Source organism: Coffea eugenioides, chromosome 2 (assembly GCF_003713205.1).
Source record: "Coffea eugenioides isolate CCC68of chromosome 2, Ceug_1.0, whole genome shotgun sequence".
Lineage (NCBI taxonomy): Eukaryota > Viridiplantae > Streptophyta > Magnoliopsida > Gentianales > Rubiaceae > Coffea > Coffea eugenioides.
The window spans coordinates 37,356,436-37,368,989 of NC_040036.1; the positions used below are offsets into that span (position 1 = coordinate 37,356,436).

Consider the following 12,554-nt stretch of genomic DNA (forward strand, 5'->3'; position numbering starts at 1 on the left):
CTACTTTGTCAAGGCTTTGATCAATTGCAACCTCAAATCTTTAGCTGATGTCTCTGAGAGGATGGCGATGCAGGAAAACATTATGCCCATCAACTGAACTTGAGCTGGTCATAGGAATAATGGAACCTGGTGACTCTGTCAAGAGGTTCCACAGGAAAATGCTGGGCAGATTTGATTGAGCGGATCAATTTTGCTTCCATTGGTCATTTCTTTTCAATTTCAACTGCTTCTGGGAGTGAGAACTTTAGCAGCGCTGGTATTTAGTGGATATAGGAAATTAGTTTATCTGCTTCCGTTACGTTCCTGGATTGGCTGTTTGAAGTGTCTGTGCTATGTATTGTAAATATTGTGTATATATATATATATATATATATATATGTGGGTATCAAACTATTAATGTGCTAGTCTGGAAACTTTGACCGTGGCGCGTCTTGTTGCCTTTCCTTGTTTAGGGTAGTATCAAGAGAAAATAAACCTGTGGCCGCTGTTTCTTTGTTACGGTGCTTGATTATTCCTGGGCTTGATAAGTTGTTGGTGCTTCTAAAATGTTGATGTTTCTCGCTGCTATTGATGGTTTCATGTAGATGTTGGTAAAGAGAAATTTCCCACTTTGATAAAGCAAAGAAAAGGCGTAAACTAATTGTGTTGTCCGGTCCTAATTTTTGTGTTTTAGGATGAAGACAAATCGTAATGCTAAATGACCTTTACCTTTTCAACTTGATATATCTTTCCCAGAGCAGAGAACCTAATAAGTGCTCTTTATGGCTAGTTACTTCTACCCGGGGGAACATACCATAAAAAAGAAGAACTTCTGAGAAGTCTTGGGGATTCGGCTTGAGATAACTAAGGGACCGTACGACAATCGGTAGAGCCATCAATTGAAATATTAGACCAACACTAGGGCAGGCCCACCGTACTTTGATCTAAAATTAGCTTCTTAAATACGCTGGCATTAGATAAAATCATGAAAGTCAAGTCAACGGCGATCAAAAGCTCGAGTATGGTACCACCCGAGTTCGGCTCAACTCAACAGCATTCTTAATCTATACATTAAGCATCCCTTGTCTATACATTAAGCAATTTTGGTACTACTCGACAGCATCCCCATTAATTCAAGGGACCAAGTTTAACCTGGAACTTAAAACTAATGCTGTAGTTAATCAAACTAACACCAAAATTGAACAGTTGGAATGGTTTCTGAAGTGTACTGGTTCTATGCATTTTATTGAAGTGAAATTTGGAGTGCAACACCAACATCAAGGAAATCAAGCAAAGATAATTAGAAATCAGAAATTTAAAAAGATGTAGAAAACTAAAAAGAAATTAGTACCACTTGTCTTCTGAATTCATTAAATTAAAAGATTGCTCTAAAAGAAGACCGAAATTGAAATATATACCAAATTTACAATACAGACCATCAATAGTATGGAACTGTTTGACAAAACTACTTCTATCTCAAGAAGATATTATGGCCATGGACGTATGTTTGTAATTTCGTGGGTTTTCCATGCGGGAAGCTCTCTTTTTTCAAGATAATCAAGTTGCAGAAGTCGCACCAACTGCAATTATCTCAGTATAGGAGAGTTTCAGCTCGGCTAGTGGTGGAGTGGTGTCCGTGTCGTTTTCCATCTTAATCCTTCAAGGTTGCCAGTTTCTTGCTGCCATAGATGCTTAAAAGACTTCACCAACAATATGAAATTAACACATAAATTCTGATATAAAGGCAAAGTGTCGAACCTGATACCTATTTGTGCAAACAATGCAGCCCAACAACCAATAATGCTGCATTTTATGTATTCCAGTATGCTATTCAAGTAGACAAAAGAGGAGAATCAAGAGTTAACTGTCATGTATTTTCTTGGTTTTGTTTACTTCATGGATTTGGCTTGGTTCATTGCTCCCCAGGAATATCTATGTTCAGCATCCTACTGTTCCTTCATCTCATTTTACTGCCTGCTGTGCAGATTAGCTTTGTCTCAGCCAAGATGAAATATCTTTTAGATCTTATTCTTAGTTTTACTGGAACTGTTAACTTGGTGCATAAAGGAAGAAGCAAATTACTGAAACACGATCACCAGAAGTCGTTGCATGAACATTCACCATCTGAGAAATGATGAAAACAAAGACCATCTTTGAGAAAGATATCTCGTCTTCTCAACAAAGAGATATATTTCACCAGTGTGTGACAGTCTAAACAAGTTCTTGTGCTCTTAATCACCCTTGTTGGTATGCTATCTTTTGTTTGGATTGACCCAAATGTAATTGCCAATTTCTCGGTGTGGCTAAGCAATAGCTTCTCCTTTTCCCTTGTGTTAACGTTCTGGTAGACACATTCAGTAGCAGGCACATACCCCAAATTCTTCATCTCAGAAATCAACTGATATAACTCAAAATGGATCTCCCCTTTATCTGGATGTGGTTTTCCTAGAGCAGAGAATATGTGAACCGTTTGGTTCAGTTGTATCCAGCTCCAAACATGACCAACTTTGACACGGTTAGCTTCCATCAACTCTCCGATGCGATCCACATCCTTCCATCTGTCTAGGGCTGAATATAGATTCATAGTTAGCAGCCAGACATAGTTAAAAAGCTTTGTGCTGCAATCTCTCCAAGCTCCAAGTTTTTGTGGATTCGGCATGATGAAAGGAAAGCCCCCCAAACTGTAGCATCTGGCAACATTGGCATTTTGTGAATTAGGTCCCATGCTTCGTCAAGATACCCAGCCCTTCCAAGTAGATCAACCATGCAAGAGTAATGCTCAATTGTAGGTATTATCCCATAATCCATCTCCATACCGTCAAAATACTCCCAGGCCTCATTTATCAAGCCAGAGTTCCTTGCAGCCAGAGAGGACAGCTGTCAAGGTTATGGCATCAGGCTTAACATCTCTGCCTTGCATTTCTCGAAAAAGTGAAATTGCATCCTTTCCAAGGCTGTATGTTGCTAAACCCCCGATCATGGCATTCCAAGAAGTTAATGTCTTGTTCTCAATTTTCTGAAAAACCTCATAGCCATTTTTTAAGCTGCCACGCTTACTGTACATGTCAATAAGAGCCGTAGTCACAAATACATCCTGAAGAAAAGCATTTCTGATACTATTGCAGTGTACCTCTTTTCCTTTCTGCAACATAGACAAACCTGCACAAGCTCAAAGTAAGCTTGCTAGTGTGGCTGAGTTTGGTTTGATGCCTACCTTCTGCGTCTCAATGGAATACTTGAGTGCATCCTTGTAATACCCATTCTGTGTACAACCTGATATTAAAGCAGTCCATGAGACAACGTTAGGAGTCAGACCAGAAATTTTCATTTGGCGAATCATGGCCAAGGCTTCCATAACACAGCCTAAAGTTGAATACCCAGAAACCAGAATGTTATAAGTCACTAAATCAGGTTTAAGTGCTTCCTCCTTGATCTGATCCAAAAGATTAAGTGCTTCATCAAAAAGTCCTCTATATACATATCCTGAAATCACACAATTCCAAGTAAAAAAACTCCGGTTCTCCATATTATCAAAGACTCTTTGGGCATTTATTAAATCATCATTCTCTACTACATGTCTAGCAATGAAGCACCTAGATGCGGGTCATAGTCTAGGCCGCTTCTAATGACAAAGCAATGGATTTCCTTCCCAAAACTGAATTGTTCCAATTCAGATATTGCTTGAAGGGCACTAGTTATAGAGCCTGAGTTTGGCTTAAAACCTGCATTTTGCATTTTCCACAGAATGCTTACAACTTCTTGGTACAATCCACAAGCCAAATGCCCAGACATAAGGCAATTTCAGGTTACTATGTCTGGCTTAACGTTTGAAGCTTCCACATCACCAAATAATCTCCATGGTTCATCTATAAAGCCAAGCGAACTGTAACCTGCTATCATTGAGTTCCATGAAGTTAAATCACGATCTTCCATCGAGACAAAAACTATTCTAGCTTTTTCAGGCGCATTACATTTCATGTACATGTTCAGCAATGAATTGTAAAGAAACATATCGGAATCTGACAAATTACGAATACAATACCCATGAATCTGCCTTTCTTGCCCAAGGGCTCCCAATTTTGCACAAGCTTGCAAAACTTTAGCTATTATAAAGCTGTTAGTCCTCAGAAATGAGTGCTGCATATCGCTTAAAAGCTTAAGACCTCGAACCCAATGTTCATTCCTCAAGTTTATCAAAATAGCTACATTCCACAATAAAGACTCATTATGATGAGGAGATTCATAAAAGGCCTTATTAGCACATTTTGCACCCCAACACCTCCCATAGAAGTTCATCAGTGCCGATTTTAGATGGACATCTAGATCAAGGCCTCTCTTGATCAAACAAGCGTGAACCTCCAAACCTAACCAAGAGTCCATCAAATGGGAACAGACTTTTAGAAGCAAAGCAAGACTTTTGCTGTCAAAGTTCACTCCTTTCCTGTGAAACTCACTAAAAACCTCAAGAATTTCAAGTGGGTTACCACCAATGCGCTTAAATTCCTCTATAAATGAGTTCCAGCACAGATAGTTTTGAGTAAAACCCACGATGAAAAGCAATGCAGCCGAGTGAAAATCTTCAAATTGAAGGTAAGATGAGATGAAAAATTGGATTTTGTCACCTGAAGCTGACTTTTTGGACATTTTTATCATCTGGGCATGCTTTGTTTTGACTGCTTCCAGGGAATTTGGCTCATTGTAGTCTTGAAATGAAAGCAAGTTGGAGTTAGAAAAAGGGTTGACAGAAGGAGATGGAACAGAAGCAGAGGGTGAAGTTTCATTACGATGAATTTCTGCAACATTTGCAAGAGCGAAATTGGTGGTAAAATGCTTCAAATGTTTGTTTGGGAGAGTATAATGGAGGACTGAGGGTTTCAGGTGATGCAGGGAGGTGACTGCCTCCATGGAAATGGGGATCTCAAGCGGAACGTTAAGGTCGGGTACCACCATTACTGCTCCAGTTCAGGTGGGAAATTTGAGGGATCACGGCTAAAGAAGAAAAGAATTGACGAGGGAAGTAAAGATGAAAAGAAAATGTATTCATTCATTAACGTGGATTCACAAGGCTAGAACTACATATACCATCCAGTGAATTTGGAACCAGTGCAAGGGGTATTTATAGCTAATAAAGCATGAGCCTTCGATTAGTTACGGTGTGTTTGGTGGGACCTTAATATCCTTCGAGAATCATACATTATTAGCAAAACCAGATCCATTTGATTCCAGATGCAAGTCCACCTAAAGTAAGCAAAGATTCGGCCTGCAAAGATAATCGAGAGTCAACCCTTCTGACATAAAGAATAAAGCATCGGATAAAGCATTTCAATTTTCACCCCTGCCCATGATCTCATTATCCCAACGTAAGCACAATTCTTGTGCATAATGATTATTGTCAATCTTTTTGTTTAAGCCGGCCGGAAATATATGCCTCAAGTTGGAACGGGTTCTTCTTTATCCTCGACCTTGAGGACAGTGAAAATAATGTCTGTTTGGCCTTGCTTTTCATATTGACATGCTTTCAATCCGTTCTACCACTAGTCATTAGCCTTAATTAACAGCGCACAAAAGCCTAGTTAATATCCCATGCATCAAAGGAGTTGGAAAAAAATGCTTCCGAGAGTAGGAAAAAAAATGCTTGGTATATACAAAGCTAATTCCCCAATTTTGGCTTCAAAATTTTGAGTCAAATATTCGACCTTATGTCTCTTTCAGTATACAACGGGTTGACAATAAAACTTGTAATGCTTGTTTCTTTCGCTAAATCTCTGTGTAGCGCCGCAGAAACCTATGCGGAACACTTCACCCGCATTCTGTAGCTGCCATCTACGAGCAAAGCTGAAACATCTTATTTGTTTCGAAGCTCAGACTTTTCTAGGACATCAGGGCTTCCCGCATCTCCGCTGATGAAGTCTATGAACAGAAAACCAGAGCTTGAATATGACACATGTAAATTTGATTTTGATAAGAACAGTCTGCATACATTATTGTTTTTTGGATGTCTTTAGCTCTGTAGAACAAACATGGCAGACGAGATCACTGAATATGGAGAAGGAACGGAACTGGAGGGCAATCACCCTTAAATTTTTTCAAAAAGTCACATTTGTACTGTAATTTGGGTCGGCAAGCTTATAATCTTTATGCTCCTCGAGACTAAAATTACAGGTCTATTAATATATGACATGGAGAGCATATGTTTAGGCCCCAAAATATTGGTTTACGAGTGATTGGATGCCTTGATTGCAGATAAATGAAGAAACAACGGAAGAAAATGAAAGAATACAGCCAACAAGATATCTTGGTTAAATAATTAAGTTGAGGGACGGGAACCATTCTTCAAATGTGTCCAAGAAATCGAACAAAGAGTCTTGACTACAAGGCAGTCCAACGATGGAGGAGGTCGACATTCGTTAACTCTGGAGCTAAAGTCAACGTTTCAGTTCCAAGACTTCCCCTAAAGAAGCCATAACCGGTCGGATACCTAATCAAAATAAACCTAAGATATTTTCGGCTGCTTTGCAAAAGCAACATTATATTCTCTTCAAGAAATGGAAGCAGCTAGTGAATCAGCATAAGGGAATATCCATGAGCTCATGATTGTAGCGATGTTTATAGTTGAGAGAATCCTGGAGTGTCCTGAAAACTTCACCCCTTGCCAAAAAGTCTTTATCCATTAACTCTGGTGTAGGAAGTCACTCCTGACCAACGCAGAAAAGCATGCTCACCAAACTTCTTTTTGGAATTGTGTAGCAAACAGATTTACAACTCAAATTGCTCTATTCAAATTTATGAAGCTTGCCATGAACACATAATTTGGCAAACTTTTTTGTGATGAATACATTCCTTTTTCCTTTGGTTACTGCAAAGGACTATTATCCAAATTGAGATTTATAGTCTTCCTAATTCAACGTGGACAAGGTCATCAGAGAAGCAGAGACTGCATGTAAGAACCTCATATAAAAACTACGACAAAAATCTAATACTTGGACTAAGAATGGTTATCAGTTAAGATTTAAACAGTAGGATGCTAGCGCCAGAACTTCCTCAAGGTTAATTGCATGAACTGGAGTAAAATGTAATCAACCACAGCAATTTGTACTTGTAAACAAAGCAAACAAATAAAATGCAGACTTTACTTCTAATTTCAAGAGTTTCGGAAAGAAGTGTGTAGTTCATATCATGGAAATAATATAACATAATATGAACAAGCTGTCAGATGCAGCAGAAATGCAATGCCTGCGAGCTCGGCAAACATCAAGATAAGATCTTCTGCTCTTTTTTACTTAAAAGAAAGATATGCTAAACATTCAATCTAATTCTCCTCCCTCTCTCTCTCTCTCTCAAGGACCATTTTGACTTTACAGTGGATGTGAAGTCCCAAAACTTATAGTCTCTGAGAAATGCTAACCTTTCAAACAAAGTGCCTAACACTCTTCTCCGCTGTTATGAACCTCGTGCAAACCCAATGTTGAAAGGATAGCACACCTTTTGTCACTCTCCCAGGGCACAGGGCCTTTCAAAAATATGAAAGCCTCTTGCATTTTAAAACACTCCATGAGTTTACCAGCGTTCTCTTGGCCGGCCATCTGGAAAGACTGGAACAAGAGGCTTATCTTCTTTCTCTGAGTCATCTATTTTCCTGCTTTGTTTGTGTGCTTCAAGGTTCATAATTCCATCATCACCATTTAAGTCTGGGGATAAATCATCTTCATCACTGCTCCAATTGTCTTCAAAATCTAGATCATCTTCATCAAAATCTTCATCATCATCCAATTTATCACCAGCAAAACTATCAATGTCCAACCATTCATCTTCCTCTTCTGCACTGCTTGCCTCTTCTGCCTCACTTCCTTCTTCTCCACCTGTGCCAGTTTTTGGAATGGGCGTTCTTGGGAATCGTGGAACAGCAACAAGGGAACGAAGCTTCTCTTTGATGAGCAAGAGTCTATCTTTTTCTATTAATTGAGAATCACTATATGCTTCACGAAGAAAAACAGAGTCCCTATCCCCTTTAAGAGAGACATAAAACATATCAGGATGCCTAACGAGCATTCCACGAAGCTGCTGAGAAAACCTAAATTCCTCTCGAAAATGAGTCAGGTGGTCCACAAGGGTTCTCTTCTCAACAGTGAGGCTTAATATTTCATGAACAACACCACAAGCATGTTTTTCTTTCTCTATTGTTCCAGATCTCAAATTAGAGAAGTCAGAATAAGGTGAAATGTATGGCATGTCCCTGAACTGAGAAATCCTTCTCATCTCTCCTTTTGAAAGATTAAGACCCCTAGGTAACTTCACTCTACTGAATTTCAGTGGCCTATCAATAATCAAATTTCTCTCTTCCAGCTCTCTTTCCCGATTCTCCTCTTCTGCAAGCTCTGCAGCAGAGACAGCAAGCTCAGGATCCCAATGAGTTAACTCCAACGCCTGTCCCTGCCCAGTAGACACAACCTTGAAATATTGTGGGTATCGCTGGCATATCGTGTCACAAAACTCTAAAGGAAGCCCAAGATCATTCTTCAAGTGGGCAATCTTCTCCAAAAGAATCCGCTTATCAGCTGACATCATCAACAATTTCCTCAACTTGACAACTAGGAGATCCTCCATCTCATTCTTAATCTTCATTTCCTCTAAATATAGCCTCTCCGCCTCAGGAGTCAACTTAAACCTAAGCGAATAAGCCCCTTCTTCCACGATCTCAAACACAGCTGGAAACTTCCTCAACAATGCGATAAAACGCCTTTTCTTATCCAGACCTAATGCTCTTCTAAACCTACCTAAATGACGAAGCGCCATTATCCTATCAGGCTGACTCATCAAAATCTTCCTAATTTTTAAAACCAATTTGAGCTTCTTATCCCTTTGGATTACATTATCAAGAGGAAGCTCTTTCCTCCTCTTCACAGCACCTGACCTTATAGGCAAGAGGGGCACATGGGTTCTCCTTGAATCACCCCAAAAGTCATTTTTTTCCTGGAAAACCAAACTTTCACCCAAAAATAGTGTCTTTTCCAAGTTTCTTCTACAAACTGAGAAAGGTGTCCTCAAAGAACATTGGGGCTTTTGACGTAAATAGGATTCATAGGAGATGCAAAATGGAAAAGCAGCAACGGGTGGTGAAATCTTGTGGGGAGATAACAAGAAATTACGTTCCATTTTGTCAGTTTATTTCCAGAAATATGCATCAAACACGTTTTTCAGCCAATAAGCTAACATCAGAGAGCAATTACAATGGCATACAAATGAATAAATTCGTCAAGAAAGCTGAAGATTTAACTGACCTTGTTGGGCTTGGAAATGGGTAAATGAAGTTTGAAGATGAGAAAATGATTGACTTTGGGTAGGGTTCATCAGCTAAACCCCTTTGTGCAGATATTTCTCTTGTTATCTTCGTGTTTACAAAAAGCAGTCGAGGGTTAAAATTGTCCATGTCATGAACCCTTAGTTAAAACGCGTACTGACCCCAAAAAAAAAAAAAGGAACATTAGTTGCAAGCCTTAAGGGCTTGTTTAGGATTGCCATTTATCCAAGCCCTTCTTTGAAGCTAAGAAAAACGACAATTGGAAGTAAGTCCTAAATATTTCTAAAGGAGCCCCTTTTTGCACTAATGGTTCTGGAACTATGTATGTGCAAATACGTGAGTGGAAGTATATACGTGTGGTGTCCTAATATATATATAATATTTAGTGATGATGCTTTATGCTGCCAGCATCTTTTATTTCCTTCTGTAGGTTTTCTACTGCAGAATGAACCATCATGTGTTGCTGCCCCACATGCTGGAGAAGTTATATCACAAAAAACTGAAGGAATAAGTGAATGATTCTGGCTCTCCTGTATCCCAATTTTGGGACCTGAATGTATAAACGAGCTGGGGATTTCATCTCTATGGGAAATACTAATGGTCTCTTTGATCCTCTTGCCCTTGTGCTCCTCGCACCTCTTTCTAGCCGCCGGAGGTTGCCTGGTGCAAAAAGTCCCATCGTCTAGGTCCACTCCACATATAGTTGAGCTAGAATCAGTGTGGCCAGCTTTACTGAGGGATGTATTATAGTCCAGAACTGGACCGTACACATAATTTGCTTTCTTATCATTTACTAGCTGAGGGAAATTATTGATTTTCCTTCCCTTATGCTCCAGGCATCTCTTGTTTCCTTGGACTGGTTTGCTTGTACAGCAAGAGCCATCATCCAAAATGACTCCACAAGGTGGGGTGAATGTCTTGTTTATAGGATACTCATTTGCAACCAAAGTTGATTTTCCATCTTTAAGTAACTTAGATGTGAAACCATTTACTTTCATGCCTTTATGCTCTGAACACCTTTTGTTCCCTTCAGCTGGTGCCCTTTTACAGACGACTCCATGACCTAAAGCGACACCACAGATGCTAATGTAATTTTCGTTGATAACAGATCTGACAATCAATCTTGGCTGTGATCGTCCAAATTTGAAAATTTGAGCGAGGAGGCCATTAGTTTCCAAGCTAGTGTAAAAGTCCAATCCATTCTCCACAAAAGGTGGTTTGTAAGCTTTGATTTTTATTCCCTTCTTCTTTTGAGATAAAACCTGTAGCTTTGCCATAAAGGGAGAAGTTTTAGAGATGCGATCAAGCATTTTGAGTATATCATTGTGTCGGCGAGGACCATTACTTCCCTTATTCCATGCGTAATCAAACTTGCCAAGCAGATCAGATTCAGTTTTATCAGCATCCCTTGTACTCTTCATCTGTTCAAAACCAAAACACAGGTAAAAATTTCTCATCGGGATCCAGAAAATGTTTATGTCACATGAGCAGATGTACACTTTTGAAGAGAGAAAGAACTAAATCGATGTTAAACAAAGGTTCAAGTAAATCACTACGAGAACTCCTCAATATTAACTTAGTCGTTGAAAGAGTAACATGCTGCATCTGAACTTCAAAAGGTTTGTTTTAACCATGTTAATGATCCAACATTATTGACTTGGTAGAGAAAGAAAGAGGGTTTTTCAAACGAATCACAAAATGCTGTGGTTCTTAAATAAAATTTCTGAATTTATTCTGAAGTAATTCACGAGATCACGTACCTTTCCTTTGCCTTGCCTGTTTCTTTAAGTTACTAGGGTCATTCATTATCCAAATAGTGAATGGAGTGACCCAATCATTTCTATTATCTTTTGTTGGTTAGTTTCTAAAGCAGAGAAATTTTAAACTGACTACATAAGCAATTAAATGACTATTTAAAAAAAAAAAAAAAAAAAAACTCACAGGAGCCATCTTGTTAGACAATGGAGAACCTCAGAAAATATGTCTTGAACATTCAGATCCCGTTTTGAGCCACCTTTCGTTGGCCAACATTCACTTGTGGTTGGAGCTGCCATTTCTCCAAATGAGCCTTCCCGCCCATATGCTGTAGTCCTATTCCTAACGTCTGTCAGATTTTCCAGGTAAAACAGAATTATAAGTCCGGATCAAGTTGCCAGCATCTTCGCCGAAGATATTTCTACGCATACAGGTGCCAAGCTCATAAACTCCAGTACAGGAAGTGCCAATTTGGGAGTCTGCGTCCCCGTAATTTTCAGCCCCTTCTCATTTGAATGGTCTTCCCAATCAGAAGGGTCCAATAGAACTGGAACATAAATCACATAGAAACCCATCATGCATTCAATATTAACTTAAAAAGCACTAAGCACTATAAATCCACGGTCTGCCAATCAACGGCAGACCCACAATTCTTGGTTAAAATGACACCAGACCTAACAGTTTGGATCAATTGGCAAGCTATTAAAGGAATGAATCCAGTACACAATGCCATATGAATTCTTTGTTTCTTTAAGATCAATGGATCAAACAATATTCTCGATATTAACAATCATCCATCGAAGAAGTTTAAAGGCATTTCGTGGGAATAACTCTAACGGCATCAATTTAATTTCATGGGCGAAAGTCCTTGTAGAATAAAAGCATAAATCCTAACAAATTTCTAGCAGAGCGCTTCCAAGAATAAGAGAGTATAAATCAAAGAAACCTTAAATTGAGAACGGAGTCCAAGCAAAGTCACGTAAGGGAGAAGGAAGAAGGCGTTGCTGGACTTGCCACGGTGAGACAAGCCACGAGTCATGCTGGTACGCCTGCAATCTTCTCTTCTTTAGCCTGTTTGCTGCTGCTGGATTGTAGGAGGGCGGTCACAGATTTCTCCATAGCTCCACTGATAGAGTGATAGATGGAGGGAGTCGCTCTCCAGCTCTCCATTCTCCCACCTGTCCGCAGCCTGAGCCAGCGGCCGTTGCTGCTTCACAGGGGAGTGTCCTTGACTTCCTTCCTTTATATAAGCGCGGTCCATGTTTTAGTGTGAAAATTACTAGCTTGCCGCAGTCACGCCGAGAGTTGCACAAATGGTCCTCGCATATTTGCAAATTATCTTCTTCTTCTTCTTCTTCTTTATGTAAATTAAAAATTTTTAATTCTTTACAATTATATAAAGTTGATCGTCAAAAAAAAAAAATCCGATTAAAATTAAGCTGCTATGCTTTGAATATGTGGTGGGCTAGGACACATAAAGGGAGTTTAAGAGATCAAAAGGTCAGAAAAGGAGGACTGATCA

The 12,554-nt window shown here is 39.4% G+C and overlaps 2 protein-coding genes, 1 long non-coding RNA gene and 1 pseudogene across 3 annotated transcripts; all 4 read right to left on the reverse strand.

Annotated features, from left to right (window-relative positions):
* Window positions 1-1,423: 1,423 nt before the first annotated feature.
* LOC113759644 lies at window positions 1,424-4,929 on the reverse strand (annotated as a pseudogene).
* Window positions 4,930-6,278: 1,349 nt separating this feature from the next.
* On the reverse strand, window positions 6,279-9,363 carry LOC113762794. Its single transcript, XR_003467262.1, has 2 exons — window positions 9,258-9,363; window positions 6,279-6,674 (listed from the first exon to the last, which is right to left on the reverse strand). It is a non-coding gene; the product is annotated as an uncharacterized LOC113762794 (long non-coding RNA).
* On the reverse strand, window positions 7,128-9,317 carry LOC113762793 (protein WHAT'S THIS FACTOR 1 homolog, chloroplastic-like). Its single transcript, XM_027306390.1, has one exon. It carries the CDS (start codon window positions 9,130-9,132, stop codon window positions 7,537-7,539), a length of 1,596 nt encoding a protein of 531 aa, XP_027162191.1. The 5' UTR covers window positions 9,133-9,317; the 3' UTR covers window positions 7,128-7,536.
* Window positions 9,364-9,549: 186 nt separating the features above from the next.
* LOC113759645 (protein EFFECTOR OF TRANSCRIPTION 2-like) lies at window positions 9,550-11,080 on the reverse strand. Its single transcript, XM_027302222.1, has one exon. It carries the CDS (start codon window positions 10,732-10,734, stop codon window positions 9,550-9,552), a length of 1,185 nt encoding a protein of 394 aa, XP_027158023.1. The 5' UTR covers window positions 10,735-11,080.
* Between the last annotated feature and the right edge of the window lie 1,474 nt (window positions 11,081-12,554).